We start from the raw sequence: 18,706 nt of genomic DNA on the forward strand, positions 1-18,706 counted from the left end.
TGTGGTAATGTAACCGGGCATAATTCATTTGAAACACATCCAGCCACTAATCGACAAGTTAATTACAAAAAAATGTGTTCTAAAAAGAATCTATGCGGATCTGCAAGTTAAATTAGACCTAAATTTGAATCGAGCTCTGTTTCCATTCTTGGATGGCAGTAATCACTGTTTCTAAGCTCTGTAAGATCGTACGTGTGCGAGCTAGGAGAGCTTTTATTACTTACATGCATCTGATTACACTTCGTCTAAACAGTGTGTTCAAATTAAGTGTCTTTATTGTGCAGTGATCGATTATGCGCTTGGCTTGTTTGTGATATCGACTAAAATATGCAAAAATTTTCGAAAAGGTATGTATATTAACAAGTAAAATAAGGTCATTAAGATTATGAACGTGACGAGAACTTCAGATAAATGTTATGACCAAGCAGTGAATGCAGTCTGTAACATAATTATTCACGAATAAAATATAAGTAGATTTAAAAAAATTGTAAATCGTTAAGAGGCGTATCAGGCCTTGAAACTATGAGAAAAAAATATTTATGTATTAACATTATTTCGATCGTTTAAGTGGCAAGAAATATACACGGATTTTGCCATTTTATAAGTAGATGTGCACATTGGATAATCGCACATAAAGAGAAATGGGGCTTCTAGATTTTAGCACAAAGTTCCAATATTCTACCCACTACTATCCCCTGAACTAATTTTATAGAAATTTGATTGACTTTGCAACCTTAAAACTAATATTCAAATTATCCCCCAACGAACATTGAATGTGTTTGGAAAGTTTACAAACAACCCACTAATATACATTTAAAATAATAGATGATTCTGTTAATAGTATTATTTTAATCGCATCTACAAGTTTATCGATGTTTTATTTTAATTTAACTGGACATATTTGCTTATAGGGATGTATAATTATTAATAACCTTAATTAATTAAATTGAAAATTACTTCTATTAAAACACTCCACATGCAAGTGTTATTATTTATTTATTTTATCTTACATTACATAAGTTGAAAACCTCATTGGAGACAAACACATAAAAAGTGTAATTTGTTAATTAACTTTTAACAGCAGGATTTTTAACAGATTTTTTCGGAACTTTAATTGTTTTATGAATGTTGGCTTGATAGGTCGATAGATTGCCGAACAAAATCACTATTTTTTCTACATTTTGGCTGTATGTATTTGAGCCAATTTGAGTGTTTTTCTTTCCTATCACCTAAATCTTATACAAATTAGCATCACGTTTCAAATCACCATCAAATGCCGATCAGTTTAATGTTTCATTTGCAAATAATGTAAAATATTATATTTTCAAATGTTCTTCCACTCAATATTTTATATGCTTATATTCAAAAAAATACTGTCAATCTCCAAAAGAGAGCAAACAGGCCTACAGAAAATTTCATGAAAAAATCGAAAAAACAAGTTTACTAACTATAAAGCTGAATAATGGCGTTAGTTATACAGAATATACCCAAAATTAAACTGCATAATTTTCATTTTGTCAAACCTTTTCCTTGAGTGTTTCGTCTCAAAAACGTTGTTTTTTTTAAACACAGAATGCCCTCACCCATTCTATTACATATTGATAAAATTATTTTATAATGAAGAACAAATTCTTTACCTTAGAATCTCGAATATAGAATCTCACCTATAAGGGGGAATTCTATGGCACACTTTGGCTCAAGCTACAAGAGAAACATTCAAAGTTGTAAATAAATAAATTTTGAAAATTTACTTTTACGTTTTGATAAAAAATTTGCTTAATGAAATCCTATTTAAAAAATTGTTTAACAAGACTAAATTATTATTAATTATTTTATTTTAAATTTATTGAATTACTAATATAGCTATTGAAAGATAGGGGTTTATGGCAGCACCCATATCACTTAGGGGTATAAAAAATAGATAACAACTTATTCTCAGACCTACTGAATATACATACAAAATTTCATCAAAATTGGTCAAGCCGTTTCGAAGGAGTATGGTAACTAAAACTGTGACACGAGAATTTTATATATATAGATTATCAATTGCAAAATTTTATATTTTTTATCGGTGGAATAATTGAGCGCACATGTGCACCATTCTAACAAATTTACAATGTTTCTTCTCAAAAAAAAAGAACGTATTTAAATTTATCACTCTTAACATTAGGTGCTTATTCACCCACAAGAAAAATAATTCTTCAAAGTCGCACAGACTAGAAATAATAAATATGTCTGCGGCAAATAATACCAAAACGAGTTTTTTGTTTGTATAGCAAATTTGATTGGTGGAACCTTTCGCCCAAACTCTTCGTACACCCGCATTAATCCTAAAAAAATCGATGTTTTTAGCTAGTCATTGTGCACACTTTCAGTTTATTATGGTTTCATCAGCAGATCACTGTACTTGACGCATTTGTAGTCGAATCGAAATATTTTGATTTTGCAAATTACTAGCATGGAGGAAATTTGGAACACTGATCAACGTGTTCTTTCCGAACTTTCCAAAAAAATCAAACTCAAAAGTGTAGTTTGTCCTAAATCCAATTAGGCAATTAGTAATAATTAAAAGTTATTAAAAGCAAAAGTAATTTCAAACAAACTTTTAAAATAAAAATTTGACTTAAAAATTGTGCACCCACAAAGTATTGGTAGACACTTCGTTTAACTTTAGAATTTTTTATGAAAGTATCACAAGCATGTGGAAATTAACTCTCTGATATTATAATGCACACTGATCTTTTAAAATGGGTTATTTTACGTTTCGAATTACTTCGAATTTTCCGTTCATAACTATCCACCGTTTCTCCTCACTGATCTTCTATTACTTAGAGATATTTAAAAATAATTTTGCGGCAAATTTTTCGAATGTGCGGGATAGTTCAAAAATTGAACTTGGTGTTGTACTATGGCTATCTTCTAAAATAATTGAGTTTTAACTCACGCTCACTCACTCTCATGCTTTGGATCATTGTCCATGTAAAATCCCAACTTGAACTTGCAACAGTAGAACGATTAATGTTGTTCTGTTATTAAAGGAAGAACAAAAAGTTAAAACTTGATCATCTTCATTCATTGATTCATCTTGATTCAGAAACCTTCAATAACTTCTTTTTAGGAATTAGGTATCTTCCTCTGGAAAAAAAATTAAATTTGGTGCTTTTCATTTACCGATGCAAAGCAAGGAGAAGTCCTATTCTTTAGAATTGTGAGTTTGTACTCACAACACCAGATTTCAATCAATATTTGGGCCAAAATCATCGATAGAGTGATTAATTATCCAATTGTTTCCAATGCCGCAATGGGATGATGACAAATGAGTTGATCAGTTCGGACCACTTGTGTGTCTCAATAAACCAAATGGAACCATTTGATTTTTGAGGAATTTTTGCAGTTTGTGATTTTGTGTTTGCATGGATCAAAGACTGCCGATAAACGTCTTTCCCCGCAATCAAAATTAATTATTCTAATTATTTAAGTTTCCAATTTGATGAACCAACAAAAACGAACACATTTCTGGAAACTCAACATCAGTTTATTTCGTTAGTGTCTGTTTTTGGAGCACCCTGTATAAGCCACACTAAATGATACAGACCCAGTTTCTTTATGGAATTCCGCTAAATGACCGAAAGCATTTAACATCGAATGCATTGCAATAATTAAAATTAAACCATTACAAATTATTGAAGCTGTGTGTGACTTAAACGAGATAATTGATGGCATAATTCTATTTAGATGTGCTGTCCAGCCAAGGCGACTATATCGTGCATACACTTAGAGCTTAAACTTACGTCACGTAATTAACATGTTCCTAATAAAACAGTTAATGGATTAACCAACACAGAGAAGCATAATTTATGGCATTTTCATTTCATCATTTGCCGAGCCATTATTTCATCCCGCTGAAAGTGATTTGATTGCCAACATCAATTTCACAAAGAATCTTCAAATTGTTTAAACTAACTGTTATCTAATTGGTTTCAGCTGGATCCACATAATACAGTTGCTTTCCTTTTGTATTCTAGGAGTAAAATGTCGTAAGTGGTGGCAGTTGCAAACAAGAATTTTCTAATTATTACTCAATCACTTTTACAGAACTGAATCTCTTAGAGGCAGAAGCTGAGGGTCCATGTGCAAATTTCAGAATAGGCGATGATGATCTGCAAGCTTACGACTTTATTAGGCAATTTAAACTGGATTTGTTAGGATCCCAATCTTCAGGAGTGAGCAAAGTGGTTGGTTCTAGTTCACTACAAACTGCTTATCGGTTCCAACGATATGCAGATGTTACCGTACCCACAAGGTAACGATATTTTCTTTCTTTCTATTATCTTGCCATTTTATAATGATAGTTTAAATGCATAGTTTAAATATTTCCTAACTCTTGACTGGGAATATTTTCTCAATCGTCGGTACGATTTAAATATATTGTATAGGGTGTTAAACTAATGTCATATTTTCTTGGTCAAAGTTTAAACCTTTCTGCGTGCGCTATTGGGTAGCCCAGAGAGAAAAAGTATACGATGTTAATATATCGTATCTTTTGAGTAATTTGGATCTTGACTAGTCTGGTTATCATGAAACATTCGAGAGATATTGAATTTTTATGACCGGTCACATTTTACACGCGACATTTGCTTAAACTTTTTTATTATTTGCTCAGAAAACATCTGGTAAAAAATATGTAGATCAACATTTCATTGCAAGTTTACATATGTAACAAAATAAGCAGAACTTGACAGAACTTACCTTGTAATAATTATTAAAAGAAAAACTGAGGAAATATTCACAGTCAAAAGTCATGGAATATTTAAGTTGTACGTTAAATTTGCGGCGCATTTTATGTCTCCTTGTAAGATCCTTAAAATAAGGTTGCTTTATCAAGCTAGATAGAACAGAAAGTTCAAATATTGTAGTAATTTTTTGTTTAGTTTTTACTACAATTCTCACTACAATTTATTGTAGTAAGTAAGTTTCCTCTTCTAATTCAACTACCTACGACTCTGTCGTAAAGCATTAGCCGATAGTGGGGAGTTTTTCGGGTATTTTTTCTTAACCACCCTGTATTTCTGGACCACGTCATCGCTCATCACGATTCAAGCATTGAAAAATATTTTTTTATCGGGATTTATTAAATACAGTTAAATTAATTAAATAAGTTAAATTCATCTGTTAGATAAAGCTTAAATATTTCAACCGAACTCCAGTAGACAGCATTCAATCTGAAGTGTCTATCATATCACGACTACATTTGTGGTTAGTTTTTAAATTGTGCTCTTCAAACAAGTATTGCGTTCGTACCATGTGGTCCACCAACCATCCTTGTAGTTTTTGCGAATATTTAAGCAGGTCGAATTTTGACATTTATTTCCCCACAAACTAGCGAAGTGAGTCGCTTTTGTACCATATTTGTAGCGCAAAATCTCTTCTATAAGTGAAAAAGTTTCGATTATAAATCATCTTCAGGAAATTTCCAGGAATTTTCTAAATATTATCTGTATTTTGGTATTGTTTATAAAGGCCGGAGGTTAATAGTTATTTCTTCAAAACCCGGTCGAACTAGAGTGGCTTTTGTACGGAACTTGTTGAACATTGCCTGTTTTATAAATAGTAAAAGTTTCGCCTTTGAGCCATCATCAGTTTATTTGCAAAATGTTTTCAAATTTGCGACAGAATTTTATGATTGTCCATCCAGGTCTAAATTTGGCATTTATTTTCTCAGAAACAAGTAATATTGGAAAAAGTGCGTTATATTTGCGGAAAAAGTTTCCATTTTCATTCAACGTAAGGCCTTATTTTAGCGATTTGTACCTAATATCCGGGGGGAATTTGCGGTCATTTATGCAAATCTAAGTTGGGCATTAATTTTTTCAATGTGCAAAAAAGTTGGAGGGCGTAATAAAACCAAACAAATATTAACAGTTAACTCAATTAATTCCTATTCTTAAATAAAGTAATTGTAAAAAATTTGGATAGAACAAAAAAGTTTTCGCCCAACGTGGGGCTCGAACCCACGACCCTGAGATTAAGAGTCTCATGCTCTACCGACTGAGCTAGCCGGGCTTGAATTTTACAATATTATTTGCTCGTGAAGTACACTGTGAATTATACTTTCTTTTAGGAACATTTTTCCTTTTGGATTACCAGAACAATTCTCATTTATTTCGACATACCGAGCCAGTAGAATCACACGCACAGCTTGGCACATGATAAGACTTACGAATTTACAGCACAGACCCCAGTTCTTTGTGGCTCTAAACCCGAGACAGCAAAGCATTGATTTTGCAATCTCAAACTATGAAGGCCAATTGCAAACTTTGAGATTTAACAACGCTAAGGTCAGTAATTGTTCTGTTGGTATTGTAATACACTCATTGTTTGAAATTCATGCACTGAAAATCTACTTTCACTGGTCCTGTGGCGCAACGGATAACGCGTCTGACTACGGATCAGAAGATTCCAGGTTCGAATCCTGGCAGGATCGCAAAACTTTTGCCAACATTTTCAAAATTAATTTTAAGCTTTAATTGATTTATTTTGCTAATTGTATTGTTTGATTTGTAGGTTTTCGACACAAACTGGCACAAGATACATTTTGGAGTTTTCAGAGATCGAGTTCGATTATTTGTCGATTGTAAGGATATGCAGGAAAAACCGATGCAACTTCGTGGACCGATGGATATTAATGGAAACATATCCATTGCAAAATTTGCTAATTCGAGGGAATCAGTTCCGGCAAGTTACACACACAATAGCAATACAAAAGCCAAACGCATCTATTCCCTATGCCTTCCATAACACGCTCATGAAATTAATAATATTCGATTGCAGTAAAACTCTCTGAAGATTACACAGACTAATGTATGAATTAATTCAATTTTCAGATCGATTTGCAATGGATGTTGATGAGTTGCGATCCCACAAGACCTCAACGTGAACTCTGCCAGGAAATACCCAAGGTAATCGAACTTACCTATACGCAAACTATTTGCTTTCTTTTGCTAAAAGGCGAAATTCTCAAGCTCAAGTTCCCGACGCAATCAAACCGAATTTAAAACCAGTAATTTAACATAATTTCTAATTAATTAGATTGATGAGTTTAAAGAAGTTCCCCCAGTATACATTCCTGCACCACCAGCGGCTCCAATATCGCCCAGACCCTCCTGCGAAGTTGTTTGCCCAAGAGGACTACCTGGTTACAACGGGACTGATGTATGTAATTCCAAGAGGATCGTAGATATTTCAAGCAAATGTTTAAAAAGCCAAAAAGTTCATTAAAAGCGTTTGTTATCAAGGGACTTCCGGGAGATAGAGGAAACCAGGGATTTCCAGGGTTACCGGGACCGCCAGGACCTCGAGGTGAAAGAGGAGAATTCGGACGACCTGGATATGCAGTAGGTTCCGCGAGAAAAAATCAATAATCCACCTAACGCAATAATTGACTATTTAAACTGCTAGCATTTATTTACACGCTTCTGCTAACACCCCATAGTATAGAGTGAACTGAAGGAGCAAAGAATATGGCCACATTGAAGGGATCAGCCACATTGAAATACATTTAATGTCCATGAACTGTACAGTTGCACATTTAACATCAATAAAACACTAATCATTATAGGGAATACCTGGAGTTCGAGGCACCACTGGGACAGTTGGTAAAAGAGGAAAGCAGGGAGAGAAGGGCCCAAGAGGACTTCCAGGCCCACGAGTAGGTTAAAGCATCAATTAATTATATTTCTTAATTACGTGCTCCTTCCCAGTGCAAATATCTCAGGCAGCACAAAACCTTATAATCACGGTGTCGATAACTCGATTAAATATTTTCAACTCGATATATAAATATATCTAAAAACATTCAGAAAAGGGCAGAAAGACCGATTGGGTCGACAGCCTTTTTGTGTAGGAAATAAAGGTTATTTGTATTTGTATTTATACATATATTCAGAAAAAATGCCGGAAGAATGGAGAAAATTACACAGCTAACTGCGGAGACTTCGACTTCAGATATACATGTGGACATAGCTAAATAAATACACTAACATGTATATAAAATGTATTAATATTGGATTTGATTTATTGTCTTTTGCTATTTCATACCCAAGAGCCTTACTCCAATACCTTCCATGTGTAGGGAACCCCTGGCCTTCAAGGTCTTCCAGGCATAAGGGGACTCGCCGGCAATCCCGGTCCGGAAGGGCGTCCAGGAATCAATGGAACACCGGGATCAAAAGGCAACAAGGTAAACTAATATGCAAAGACAATTTTGTCTTTGTCTTGATTCTGAATTCAACGATGTTAATATTAACTCATTGTATATACTTTCCTGACTGTGTTTCAATTGAATTCAAATTCAATTCAATCATTTATTGTCTATTTATCAGTTATGACTGAAACCCAGGAATTAATTTTGATTTGGAGTTAATATTAACATGCATACAGGGGGAATCCGGATTAGCCGGTCCAAAAGGAGATCGAGGCTTAGATGGCTTTTCCGGAAGACCCGGAGATCGTGGGCCTGAAGGCCCGCCAGGTCCTCCCGGCTTAGCTGCCCCTGCACGAGAAGAAACTTTAATTGAAGGCCCACCTGGACCTGTAGGTCCCAGAGGAATGCCCGTAAGGTCTCAAGCAAGTGAAAGTATTAACTAACCAATATCCCGGAGGTCATTTAGGGATTACCAGGCGAAGAGGGACAGGTAGGACCGAGAGGATTTCCCGGTGCACCTGGAAAAGACGGCAATGAGGGGCAAGTGGGCCCAATAGGTTTCAAAGGAAACAAAGGAGAGCAAGGAAGTCCTGGAGTGGCAGGCATGCCAGGCCTAACGGTACTGATTACTCCCCAGTTATTTGTTTAGAAAGGATTTAATGCGCAAAAACTAGGGGCCTCCGGGTCCCCCAGGATTGACCACAGGTAGCGAAATCGGGCAGGTAATCGCCGGCCCGCCCGGTCCAAGAGGCGAGCATGGGTTTCCAGGTGCGCCTGGACCAAAAGGAAACCAAGGGGATAGAGGCGAGCCTGGTGCAAAGGGCGAAATTGGATCAATCGGATATCCTGGTGTACCTGGCCTGGACGGCGTTCGAGGTCCACCAGGAAAAGAAGGCTTACCCGGCCTGGAAGGCCCGAAAGGTCTACCAGGTTTCATCGGACCTCCTGGAGCACCTGGGCCGATTGGCAACCCTGGAGCTTCAGTACGTTAGATCGTTCTTCGAAACTCAATGAAAACTTCAAAGACTATTCGAATTGTAGGGTCCAGCAGGTTCGCCTGGCCCTCAGGGGGCTCATGGGATGAAAGGAGACGCTGGTGAACCAGGCAGGCCAGGACTACCAGGTAGGTAAATCAAATTGATCATAAATCGGTAGCCCTCATCAAATTAAGTAGAGGAAAGCGGTGTGGATTCAAGCGTGTAGCGAATACTGCGTTCTATTCTAGGGTGTCTCAATAAAGCTTTTTCGGACGTCCCAGTTTTCTATTTTTGTAGTTCCATTCCTAGTTGTACTTCAGGATGTTTTATACTTCCGTTTGAAATGACTTCCGTTTTTGTGGGTTTTTGACCCCTAGCATTATTTAATATAGCAATTGCTCTCCTTCTTTGACTGTTCTTTCTTTGTGCAATATGACCCAACTTGTGAAATTTTTGTGTTTAATATTTGATTAGTCTCCAGTGTTAAATCGTGCTGTTCGATTCGATTGCACATATATTCTGTTCTAAACTCAATTTTATGCATTCCTCGATTACCTTTCCAGTCATGTAGTTCAGATCTTCTTAGTCTTGTGCAATAAATACTTGATCGTCCGCAAAGAACAAAGTCTAGAATTTGTGCAGTTTTTTCCTTTCGATAAGAGCCGATTGAAAAGTCGGAGATCTTTTGGAGAAGTTCGGTCACACGTAATTTTAATTGCTTGCTTTACTTTAATAAACTAATGACTATGCTAACCATTTACGTAGAAAAAATATGATCAAGCAGTTGGTTTCTCTTTTACAAGTAAAAGCTAACTGTACAAATGGTTTTTTTCGTGCTCAGGCCTATCTGCAAGTGAGGGCGATAGAGGATTACCAGGAGCACCTGGACTAACTGGCCCACAAGGACAATCAGGTGAAAAAGGAGAACGCGGATTTTCAGGTTTACCCGGACCACCAGGTTTGAGTGGAATACAAGGCCCACCCGGACCAGAGGGAATTAGAGGTCCCCCTGGAAAGCAGGTCAGCGAACTGAAAATAACAATATAAAAATCACAATCGCCAGTCCTAATAAGCAACAATCAGATTTAAGGGAGTTTTCTTTTAAAACATATAATGCTTGTTTAAGGGTTCTGTGGGACCGAAAGGAGAATCTGGTGCTAGGGGATACTCTGGTGCTCCGGGTAATCCGGGAATGGATGGAAAACCTGGCACTTCCGGAATTCAGGGGTATAAAGGTGAACGTGGACAGGAAGGTCAACAAGGACCCATTGGACCAAGAGGATATACTGGGAATCAAGTAAGAACCAAAAAAAAAACGACCAATGGTATATCTTTTGTAATTTTAGGGCAACTCAGGTCTTCCAGGGCCACAAGGACTGCCAGGTTTGCCTGGTCCTGAAGGGAAGCCTGGACCTGCCGGTCCTGCGGGACCTCCGGGTCTTGCCGGACAAGTTTCCACTTTAGTTGAAGGAGGTTATTATGCAGGAGTTCATGGCCCTAGAGGAGTGCCAGGGGTACCGGGAATTGTAAATTTTTACAAAACCGCAAAAATCAAAATTCTACACTCTTTTGCTGTTTCAGCCGGGAGAAAGAGGCGCAGCAGGAGATCGAGGACCAGAAGGACCTAGCGGTCAACCGGGAATGCCAGGGAAAGACGGATCTCCAGGTTTTCCAGGCTCACCTGGACAGAGAGGGCAACCAGGGCTTCCAGGAATCGAAGGGCAACCTGTAAGTATTTTACAAGTGCTCATTTGAGAATCTTCTCCAAATATTACTATAAAAGAATGAATCTGAAAACCAACAAATTCAACGCTAATCATTGAAAATGGTTCACATTTTGCAAGTTAGTAACTTCTCGACTTATGTTAGATGCATAATAACAACTGAGAAAATAGAAAAGTAGTTTAATCAAAATAATCAATGTACAAAACAGTCTCCTAAAACGCCTCTCCCGAACCGCGCAAGATATTTAACGGCTCAAATAATTAGGAAAAATTGCAAAATTATTGAAGTTTTAAATATTGGAAACATCCCCTTAAATAAGTTTCGGTACTAAAATACAATCACTTTACACACTAGCTTATACTAAATAAAAACTAAAAAAACATTTTGGTATTGGCCTAGAACGCCATAAATCGACTTTAATTGTTACTCATGTTTATTAGAATAAGTTCACAAATAAAACGTGTAAATGCTACATTGTATACATTAAACAATAAACATACAAATTGTCTTACGGTTACTGTTACTTTCTAACCACAGTGTTTAAACCAGGACTGGCAGTTAATTTTCTTAAAAGTGGCCCGTTCAACTTATAGTTAAGGCTAATCTTAGAATATTTAGGTTGGGCATATTTTTCTGGAATTTTTTGAAAAGCTGCATTTTCTGCTTTAGTAAGGATTTGAGCGAGTTGATATATTACATTTTTCAAGTCTGAATACTTGTATTTGGTGTGGTAAGCCAAAGCTGGTTTCCAAACCTTGCTGGGTTCGCTTACTTCATTCATAACAGCTATAGACAAACAACATGCTGCTGCAGCTTGGAGAGACGGCTTTACCTGTACCATATCATATTCCAGCAATGAAAGTTCCAGAATATATTTCGCAAGGGTATGTTGTTCGGGTTTTACTACCGCGAGTTTGCTGTATCTTCTCAAGAAATATACAGAAAGTGGCCATCCCATTCTAAAATCCAACTTCTGCACAATATCAATTTCCATCTGCAGAAGTTGCTTTTTTGTAAAGGCATTATCACAGATGTAAACAAAGTCATCCAACTCAGGAACATAGATTTCTTCATACTTGCATGCTAATAGTAATGATGCCGTTCCAACTAACTGATAAATGCTCTTGGTGATTGTTTTATTAACCTGAAGATAAAATTATTTCTATGTTTTTGTGATCAAATACCCGGACATCTTCCACCAAAAGTATAGTACATGGTGAGAAAATCAGACTAATTGCAGATAAGTCATACGTAAAAATGCAATGGGTTACATGTTCTATATCGAAAATACTACTTACTTGTAAATATCGATCGACTAATGATACACATAAATGAAGTGTATCAAGTTCCAAGTTGAAGTTCTGGTGAACATCTACTAGCCAGTTTACCAACGTCGAGCGCATTTTCGAAGTAATTTTGGTACTGTCTAACAATTTTTCTTTCAACGGAAATTTAACTTCTAGCTGCCGAAGGTATTCTAAAATATCTTCGACATATTCTGTGACCATTTGTGGATCGTCTCTTGAATTTTGGTCTGGATCGGGATATTTAAGGGAAGATTTTCGTACTTCTGGAGCAGTAATTAAAGCCGCAGCTTCTGCTTTATTTTTGGCTTCTTCAAGAATTTTTTTCGACAATACGACACTTTCTTGTCTAACTGTTTTCGCGCCAGCATTCTCCTTACAGCTTTTCAAATTCCGTGCCTGACCAAGGAGAATTCATTCGGTATATTAATAAAATCCGCATAAAGTTTGAACATCTTGTAATCACCTTAGTAACTACTGCTGGTTTAGCTGCTTGTGCTTTTCCAGCTACAACGGCGTTAAGGCAACCAGCGTTAATTTTATTCCCAACTTCACCAAGGGCACCTCGTCTAACTGGCTGAACTGGACGTTCAGAAACTAAACCCTGCTTTATCAATAGTCTGGAGGCGGCATTTTCTTGGCCCCTCACTCCGCTCACGATAGGTGGACGGGAACCCATTATATCTGGAAGTCGAAAATTTTAATTCACGGGACGATTCACCATGGTCAAGAAAAATGAAGTTAAGTTTATAATTTAACGCTGAATTTTCATTTTTTTCAAATTTTTAGTTCATCACTGCTTGTAGTTTTTGGCTATTCAGTTCCACTTCAGCTCGATTTAAAATGAAGATTCCCCCCAAAGATTTACATCATTCGGGTGCCAAATAACTGTACGAATCTAAAGAGTGATACTTTCTAGATGTAAAAAATTTTCTTACTGTTGAACTTAGCTGCGCCGATAGATTTTCAAACTGAGTCAAATGTTCGTTTTTTGAAGCTTTGTTGGGTCTTGTGGATTATTCGTATTTCGATTATTTAGGTTCGCTGTTCATTCAAATATTTAAAGTAGCGGATGTGATGAAACGTTATTTAATTCAATATCAAGGAAAAAATACCCCTACAAAATTATAACTTTTATGTATAAAATAACAAAGGATTTTAGAATAAAACACCAGATCCATGCCGAAACTGAAATGAAGTTGGTGAAACCCATATTTATCTAACAATAGCCAAATTTCTTACCTTTAACCGAATTAATTCTTAAGTAAGACAAGAAAAATTAACAGTTTTTAGCAAAGTAAGAAAAGCCAAATTACAACTTTACTTTGTATTAAAGAATATACTCAATCTTTTATTGAAAAATGCAATGAGACCTTTGAAAACTTGAAGAAAACTTTCCGAACATGTGGTGATCAACCCACTAGGCGTATTTCAAAGCGTGAATTGATTGTTTTGAGAATAATTTTGAAAAAAACAATAAATATTTAGATATCCCTTTTGTAATCTTTCATATTTAACATAAAATGATAAACATCATTACTGCTTTGTAATAATATATAATAAATATGTTTTTAATTTAATTGATAAAATATTTGAGTTTACCTCGGTTATTTCAGAAAACATGGGTTCCGTCTTCTTATTTTCACGCAACGCATTCTCGATTTTAAGCCGATACAAATTTCTCTTCAGCTTATAGTTGCAAAATATGTAAAACGAATTTATTAGGGCTTATTTTCAATGCCACCAAAACTACGAACTAGTGCTCAACGTCAAAGATTCTACAAAGCAAATAAGAAATTATGACTAAAAAATACAGAAACTCATGAAGAAGAGTTACACAAACCCAAGAAGAGCAATATGTACAACCTCTCGTTGAAGAATGTTAAATGTTGCAAATAAAAAAGATATTTTACATTCAAAAGGAAATTAAATTACATTTTACCTATTCCTGATCCATTTATAAATCATTAGACTAACAAGAATATTAAAATTATAAAATAAAATTATTATTGCCATCATGCGTTAAACAAGTTCAATATTTTATGGTTTCTATAAATATATGAAGTTATCACTTATGTCGAGCGTCCCGTGACGCACACCATTTTTTTTTATTGAATAGTTTTTTTCTTGTTTGTTCAAAAATTGCATTTTTAGTAAAGTATTATGCTGAAAGATATAACAGCTCAGAAATGTAAAATAAAAACGAACAATTAAGATGTGATCACAGATGTGATATACAAGTGGGGATTTTAATGGTGAGGTATCGTCGATTCACTCAATACGGGCAATTTTTCCTTGAAAACCAGTAGCTTTATAGATATTTTAACGAAACGGATGTAAGGGTAGATGATGAATCACATAGGTTTGTGTAACAGGCAGTATTGTGTTATTTAACTAGAACTTCATTTCAATTTATAATTTGTAACTTTGCAACGATCAAAACCAAATAAAAAACGCTACCTATACATGGAAGGAGTTGTACCTATAACAGTAGTATGATTTGTATCATAATAGTCTCAGACAATGTATAAACTAAATAATTCTTTAAGGGTGATTAAGAAATCACACGGCTTCAGAAACGTTTTGCCTAAATCTATACAGAAACTGATGTGTGGATTTTGAAAGTTGATATTGAAATTCCTTAGAACTTAGAATAGATTTTACAAAACCTAATTAGCAATATGTTTCGCAAAAGCTTGTTCATGGAGGTAGGTATATGCGTCTATTAATGATACATGTTGGCGTAATAGTCCAACTTACAGAGTAGATTTTGGAAAAGTATTAAGGCCAATATGAAGGAAAAATTGTTGGCAGTAAGATTAAATCACTACCTCAAGCTCTTAAAAAGTAAGCAAACTAAATACCTTCCTTTTCGTAAATATTAGACTAATTCCAATAGTTTGTAGGTGTGTATAGGTCTATTAAATTCTCGTGAGATTGGCAGCTATTCCACCAAACTGAGTAAAAGCTATCGTCAAAACATGTATAGATTATAATAAAAAAACCAAGCTTGCTTTTTCAATATAGAATTCTCCCGTTTGATTTGAAACAAGCAAAATCGAGCAACCAATATAAGTACAAACTAAACAAGAATGTTACACAAACAGAATTCACTTACCTGGTACAAAATATCAATAAAAATACAGTAAAAATTCACTAAAAATATCCACTTTTAATATGACAACAGTCAAACTTGAATCGTGGACCAGTACACAAGACCAGTAAAGGCGGTTATTTCAACTGATTTCTGACGGCTGGTTCCATTTAGCAGGTTTCAATGAGAGTAAACAAGATAGAACATAATGCCTGCCAACTGGTTTCATTGACAATTTGCTCGACAGATCAATGGAGGGAAATTTAAATTTTACAATACACTGCTCCCATGTATTAACGCCATTTAGCAAACTGTATTTAGCAGCGTTTCTACTATTTTCATTGTAAATTTTATATTCCTCTTTCAATATTGCGCCTAGTCGTTAAAGAAACAAATATATCATTGTTCAAAGGCGGGAAATGAGAAATAAAAACAGTAAAATGAATAATTAACACATGTTCCAAAAAGGGAAGTTCTGAAAAATGATTTTTTGTGTTGTGTTTTTCCATTGCTGGACTCTATAAATCTATGAGCCTGCTTTAAAAGATTATACATAGCAAAAAGTAACTTTTGTGTCTTGTTTTCTTGTGACTGTATCATACAGGGTGTTAAAAATACGAGCACTAATGCGTACAATCTGGTTAGGGACTGGGAACTCAAATAAAAAAAAATGTTTGAAAGGCAGGGATCTTATAGCTTAATATTTATCATATTAAAAATTATTAAATTCTTCCAAGTACTTTGAAGTTATTTTATAAAAATCTATTTTTAGTGACCTTTTTTAAGAACATATATCTTGTTAAGGATTGACCACAGAAATTTTTTTATGTAGACTTTTTGTATTATAGAATCAAACAGTTTATATTTTTGACACCCTGTATCTGGCAGCATTCTTACATTTTTGAGGACACCCTGTATGTACATATACTGGGTGATTGCTGGCATTATTTTAAGATCATTCAATTTTAAGATAACATTCTAGTAAACGAGGATTCTTTCGAGCATCGTTGCGAAATAGATAACAACGAAACAAAACTTTATTATTGACACTTTTTTTTTAAATTCAATATTCTTTACGGAAAAAATTGTGCGGCAATGATTTATTAAAAAACCTTGAAAAAGTCTACGATTTTATTGAGCTTTTAATTCTACACAAAAACATATCTAGACTTTTCTTCGCACAGAGCATAATTATTTTTTAATACAATTTTTTTTATCAGACTGTGAAACAATTTTTTTATCGGATCAGTGCACGTCTGTTTAAAATGTGCATTAATATCAAACTAACAAATTATTGACTGATTTTAATTAGCAGATACTCATTAGTAGCCATATTCTTAATTTGCATTAATTTCAATATTGAATTAAAGTATGTAACTGTTGATGTGCGATGACTAGGACGTGCATAAATACGATTTAAATTTTTTTAATCAAAATCTTTACATCGTACTAAATATATCTCGTAAGAGAAATATTTTGTTCAAAATTACGTAATAAACCCAAAAGATTAATTATTTCTTAAAACCTTCAGTTATTAGAATGATTTATTAAAAAATATTGCCAACAATCAGCGCCTAAAATTCGTCAAATTGCGTTTGAATTTGCCTGCATAAAAAATTTAACTGTACATTTTCTTGTTTAGTATTGAAACAATATCGAAAATATTTCTTTTTAATCAAACATGTTTCTTGTTTAGGGCAGGAGTTACGCCGAATCGGAAATTCGTGATATTTGCGCTGCCGTTCTAAGAGGTAATAAGCGAAACGTTATTTAACTCTCCAAACTAATCAGTTCGAGTATTTAGATCAACTAGCCGAATTATCAGCTGCACTTATTGGTCCTCCTGGTCATCCAGGCATATCCAAACCTGGCAGGCCTGGACCACCGGGCATTCCTGGGCCACAAGGTAGTTATTGATTAATTTTCGAAATGATTTCGGATTGGAATTTGCTCTCTTTCTAGGAATCCCCGGTCAATCAGGATTACCTGGCGATAGAGGATTTATGGGTCTGCCTGGAGCGGCTGGACCTCCCGGATCGATAGGCATGCCTGGTGAGAAGGGTGAAAAGGGAGATAGAGGAGAAGAAGGCGTCGGAATTGAGGGTCCATCAGGACCGAGAGGTCCTGAAGGTAAATATTAAACCCATCGATCTGCACTTGTTATATGACCAAATATACATGTCAGGTCCTCCCGGAAGTCCAGGAGAAGGAATCGCGGGAAGAGCTGGTGAAAGAGGTGAACCAGGCCGAGCAGGTAGGTTTACATGAATAATTATTGCCGAGTTATCAAAACCTAATGGACCAACTTACTCCAGGAGCTCCAGGTGCGCAAGGATTGCCCGGTCCTCAAGGACCTCCAGGATATTGCGAGTTTTGCAATAACTACGCTCAAAACTATCAGCAAATGTATGCTGCATATGTGGCCGCAAGGAATGGCGGCAATAACAAAGGCCCTTGAATATATGGCTGATATTTAATTAAATGCTTTGATACCTCAGTTTGTCATTTAGAAACCCTGTAACAATACAATGAATTTATTTATGATTTTGAAGCAGTGTTAATTACGACATTGCAGCAAAACAACACGTTGCGGTACCGTAATTCGAGGTATAGTAATAAATGATGAGAATGGACATATGGTCACTGTCTATTAATTGTTGGAAGTACTCAAAGATTACGGAACTTAAATGGTGATTAGTAAACGTTAATAAAAAATAAATTAGCCTCATACTTAGCTGGAAAGGAAATCTGTAAAAGATTTTCATTCGTAGCAATAACCACAATTTTAATAATAAAAAATTACAAAGAAGCATAAATGTATTGATTATTTCTTCGTTTACTGTGCATTATCTGGTGCATTTGAACTTGGCTTCGTCAAGCAGTGTATTTCAATGTTTGTTGTTTTGTCGTGTCCCATTTTAGATTAAAATTAACAATATTCTCCTGGTGTGTCTTAAAATAATTTATTATCAAAAAAGGGAAGTTAAACTGCGCTTTTTGTGAAACAAATACATATTTTCAGTAAAAAATCGGTCTTAAAGTTTTAAAAAATGAGGTTAAATAATTGATAGAACGAGGCGACCCATCAATGCCAAACTAGGCCACAGATAAGAGCGGGTAAGAGATATGAGAAAAAGAATAGTAACTATTAAAGCCTGTGTCCCATCCATCCGTTTATACGATGGTACGATGATACGAAAGTGTTTCTATTCATGATACAATGAATACAAGGTAGGATCTTGCGTCGAGTTGCGTGACGTCAGTGGAAATCACTGCTGGGCGTGCTTTTTTCCCGTCTGCTAAAGGTGATTAAATATAGCTTATTTAGTCTTTGTCACATTTAATTATTTTTTTATAAATCTTCCTTATAATTACAAGATGCTTTGCAGCAGATTTTAGACTT

At 35.3% G+C, this 18,706-nt stretch overlaps 2 protein-coding genes and 2 non-coding genes across 5 annotated transcripts in view; 2 read left to right on the forward strand and 2 right to left on the reverse strand.

Moving 5' to 3' along the window:
• Nucleotides 1–90: 90 nt before the first annotated feature.
• LOC109544991 (collagen alpha-2(IX) chain) overlaps nt 91–18,706 on the forward strand; it is a 20,560-nt gene continuing 1,944 nt past the window's right edge. The window contains exons 1-22 of the mRNA XM_019915449.2: nt 91–347; nt 3,985–4,037; nt 4,096–4,303; nt 6,122–6,338; nt 6,565–6,735; nt 6,885–6,959; nt 7,090–7,212; nt 7,296–7,394; nt 8,132–8,239; nt 8,440–8,613; nt 8,670–8,822; nt 8,878–9,186; nt 9,245–9,326; nt 10,022–10,200; nt 10,307–10,477; nt 10,527–10,706; nt 10,762–10,908; nt 17,000–17,054; nt 17,108–17,209; nt 17,266–17,433; nt 17,489–17,557; nt 17,619–18,420. Of these exons, the coding sequence (XP_019771008.2) occupies nt 328–347; nt 3,985–4,037; nt 4,096–4,303; nt 6,122–6,338; nt 6,565–6,735; nt 6,885–6,959; nt 7,090–7,212; nt 7,296–7,394; nt 8,132–8,239; nt 8,440–8,613; nt 8,670–8,822; nt 8,878–9,186; nt 9,245–9,326; nt 10,022–10,200; nt 10,307–10,477; nt 10,527–10,706; nt 10,762–10,908; nt 17,000–17,054; nt 17,108–17,209; nt 17,266–17,433; nt 17,489–17,557; nt 17,619–17,761 (3,006 nt within the window). The 5' untranslated portion in view covers nt 91–327 and the 3' untranslated portion in view covers nt 17,762–18,420. The remainder of the gene's footprint in view (nt 348–3,984; nt 4,038–4,095; nt 4,304–6,121; nt 6,339–6,564; nt 6,736–6,884; nt 6,960–7,089; nt 7,213–7,295; nt 7,395–8,131; nt 8,240–8,439; nt 8,614–8,669; nt 8,823–8,877; nt 9,187–9,244; nt 9,327–10,021; nt 10,201–10,306; nt 10,478–10,526; nt 10,707–10,761; nt 10,909–16,999; nt 17,055–17,107; nt 17,210–17,265; nt 17,434–17,488; nt 17,558–17,618; nt 18,421–18,706) is intronic.
• On the reverse strand, nt 5,991–6,063 carry Trnak-cuu. The gene has a single exon. It is a non-coding gene; the product is annotated as a tRNA-Lys (tRNA).
• Nucleotides 6,412–6,484, forward strand: Trnar-acg. The gene has a single exon. It is a non-coding gene; the product is annotated as a tRNA-Arg (tRNA).
• LOC109544992 (G2/mitotic-specific cyclin-B) lies at nt 11,069–15,456 on the reverse strand. Of its 2 annotated transcripts, XM_048667379.1 has the most exons (5): nt 15,328–15,456; nt 13,812–13,987; nt 12,676–12,893; nt 12,204–12,608; nt 11,069–12,049 (listed from the first exon to the last, which is right to left on the reverse strand). In XM_048667379.1, exons 3-5 carry the CDS (start codon nt 12,886–12,888, stop codon nt 11,426–11,428), a joined length of 1,242 nt encoding a protein of 413 aa, XP_048523336.1. In that variant the 5' UTR covers nt 12,889–12,893; nt 13,812–13,987; nt 15,328–15,456; the 3' UTR covers nt 11,069–11,425. The 2 variants fall into 2 exon arrangements, with proteins under 2 accessions (XP_048523336.1, XP_019771010.2); XM_019915451.2 differs by lacking the exon at nt 13,812–13,987.

This window comes from Dendroctonus ponderosae, unplaced genomic scaffold (genome assembly GCF_020466585.1).
Source record: "Dendroctonus ponderosae isolate FM_Combo_2020 unplaced genomic scaffold, Dpon_F_20191213v2 Dpon_F_20191213_6, whole genome shotgun sequence".
In the NCBI taxonomy this organism is placed as follows: Eukaryota; Metazoa; Arthropoda; class Insecta; order Coleoptera; family Curculionidae; genus Dendroctonus; species Dendroctonus ponderosae.

Coding starts and splice junctions, on each gene's coding strand:
- LOC109544992 (XM_019915451.2), bottom strand. CDS start 12,888: ATGGGTTCCCGTCCACCTATCGTGAGCGGAGTGAGGGGCCAAGAAAAT. Junction 12,609..12,675: donor AACCAGCAGTAGTTACTAAG/GTGATTACAAGA, acceptor CTCCTTGGTCAG/GCACGGAATTTGAAAAGCTG. Junction 12,050..12,203: donor TAGTCGATCGATATTTACAA/GTAAGTAGTATT, acceptor TTTTATCTTCAG/GTTAATAAAACAATCACCAA.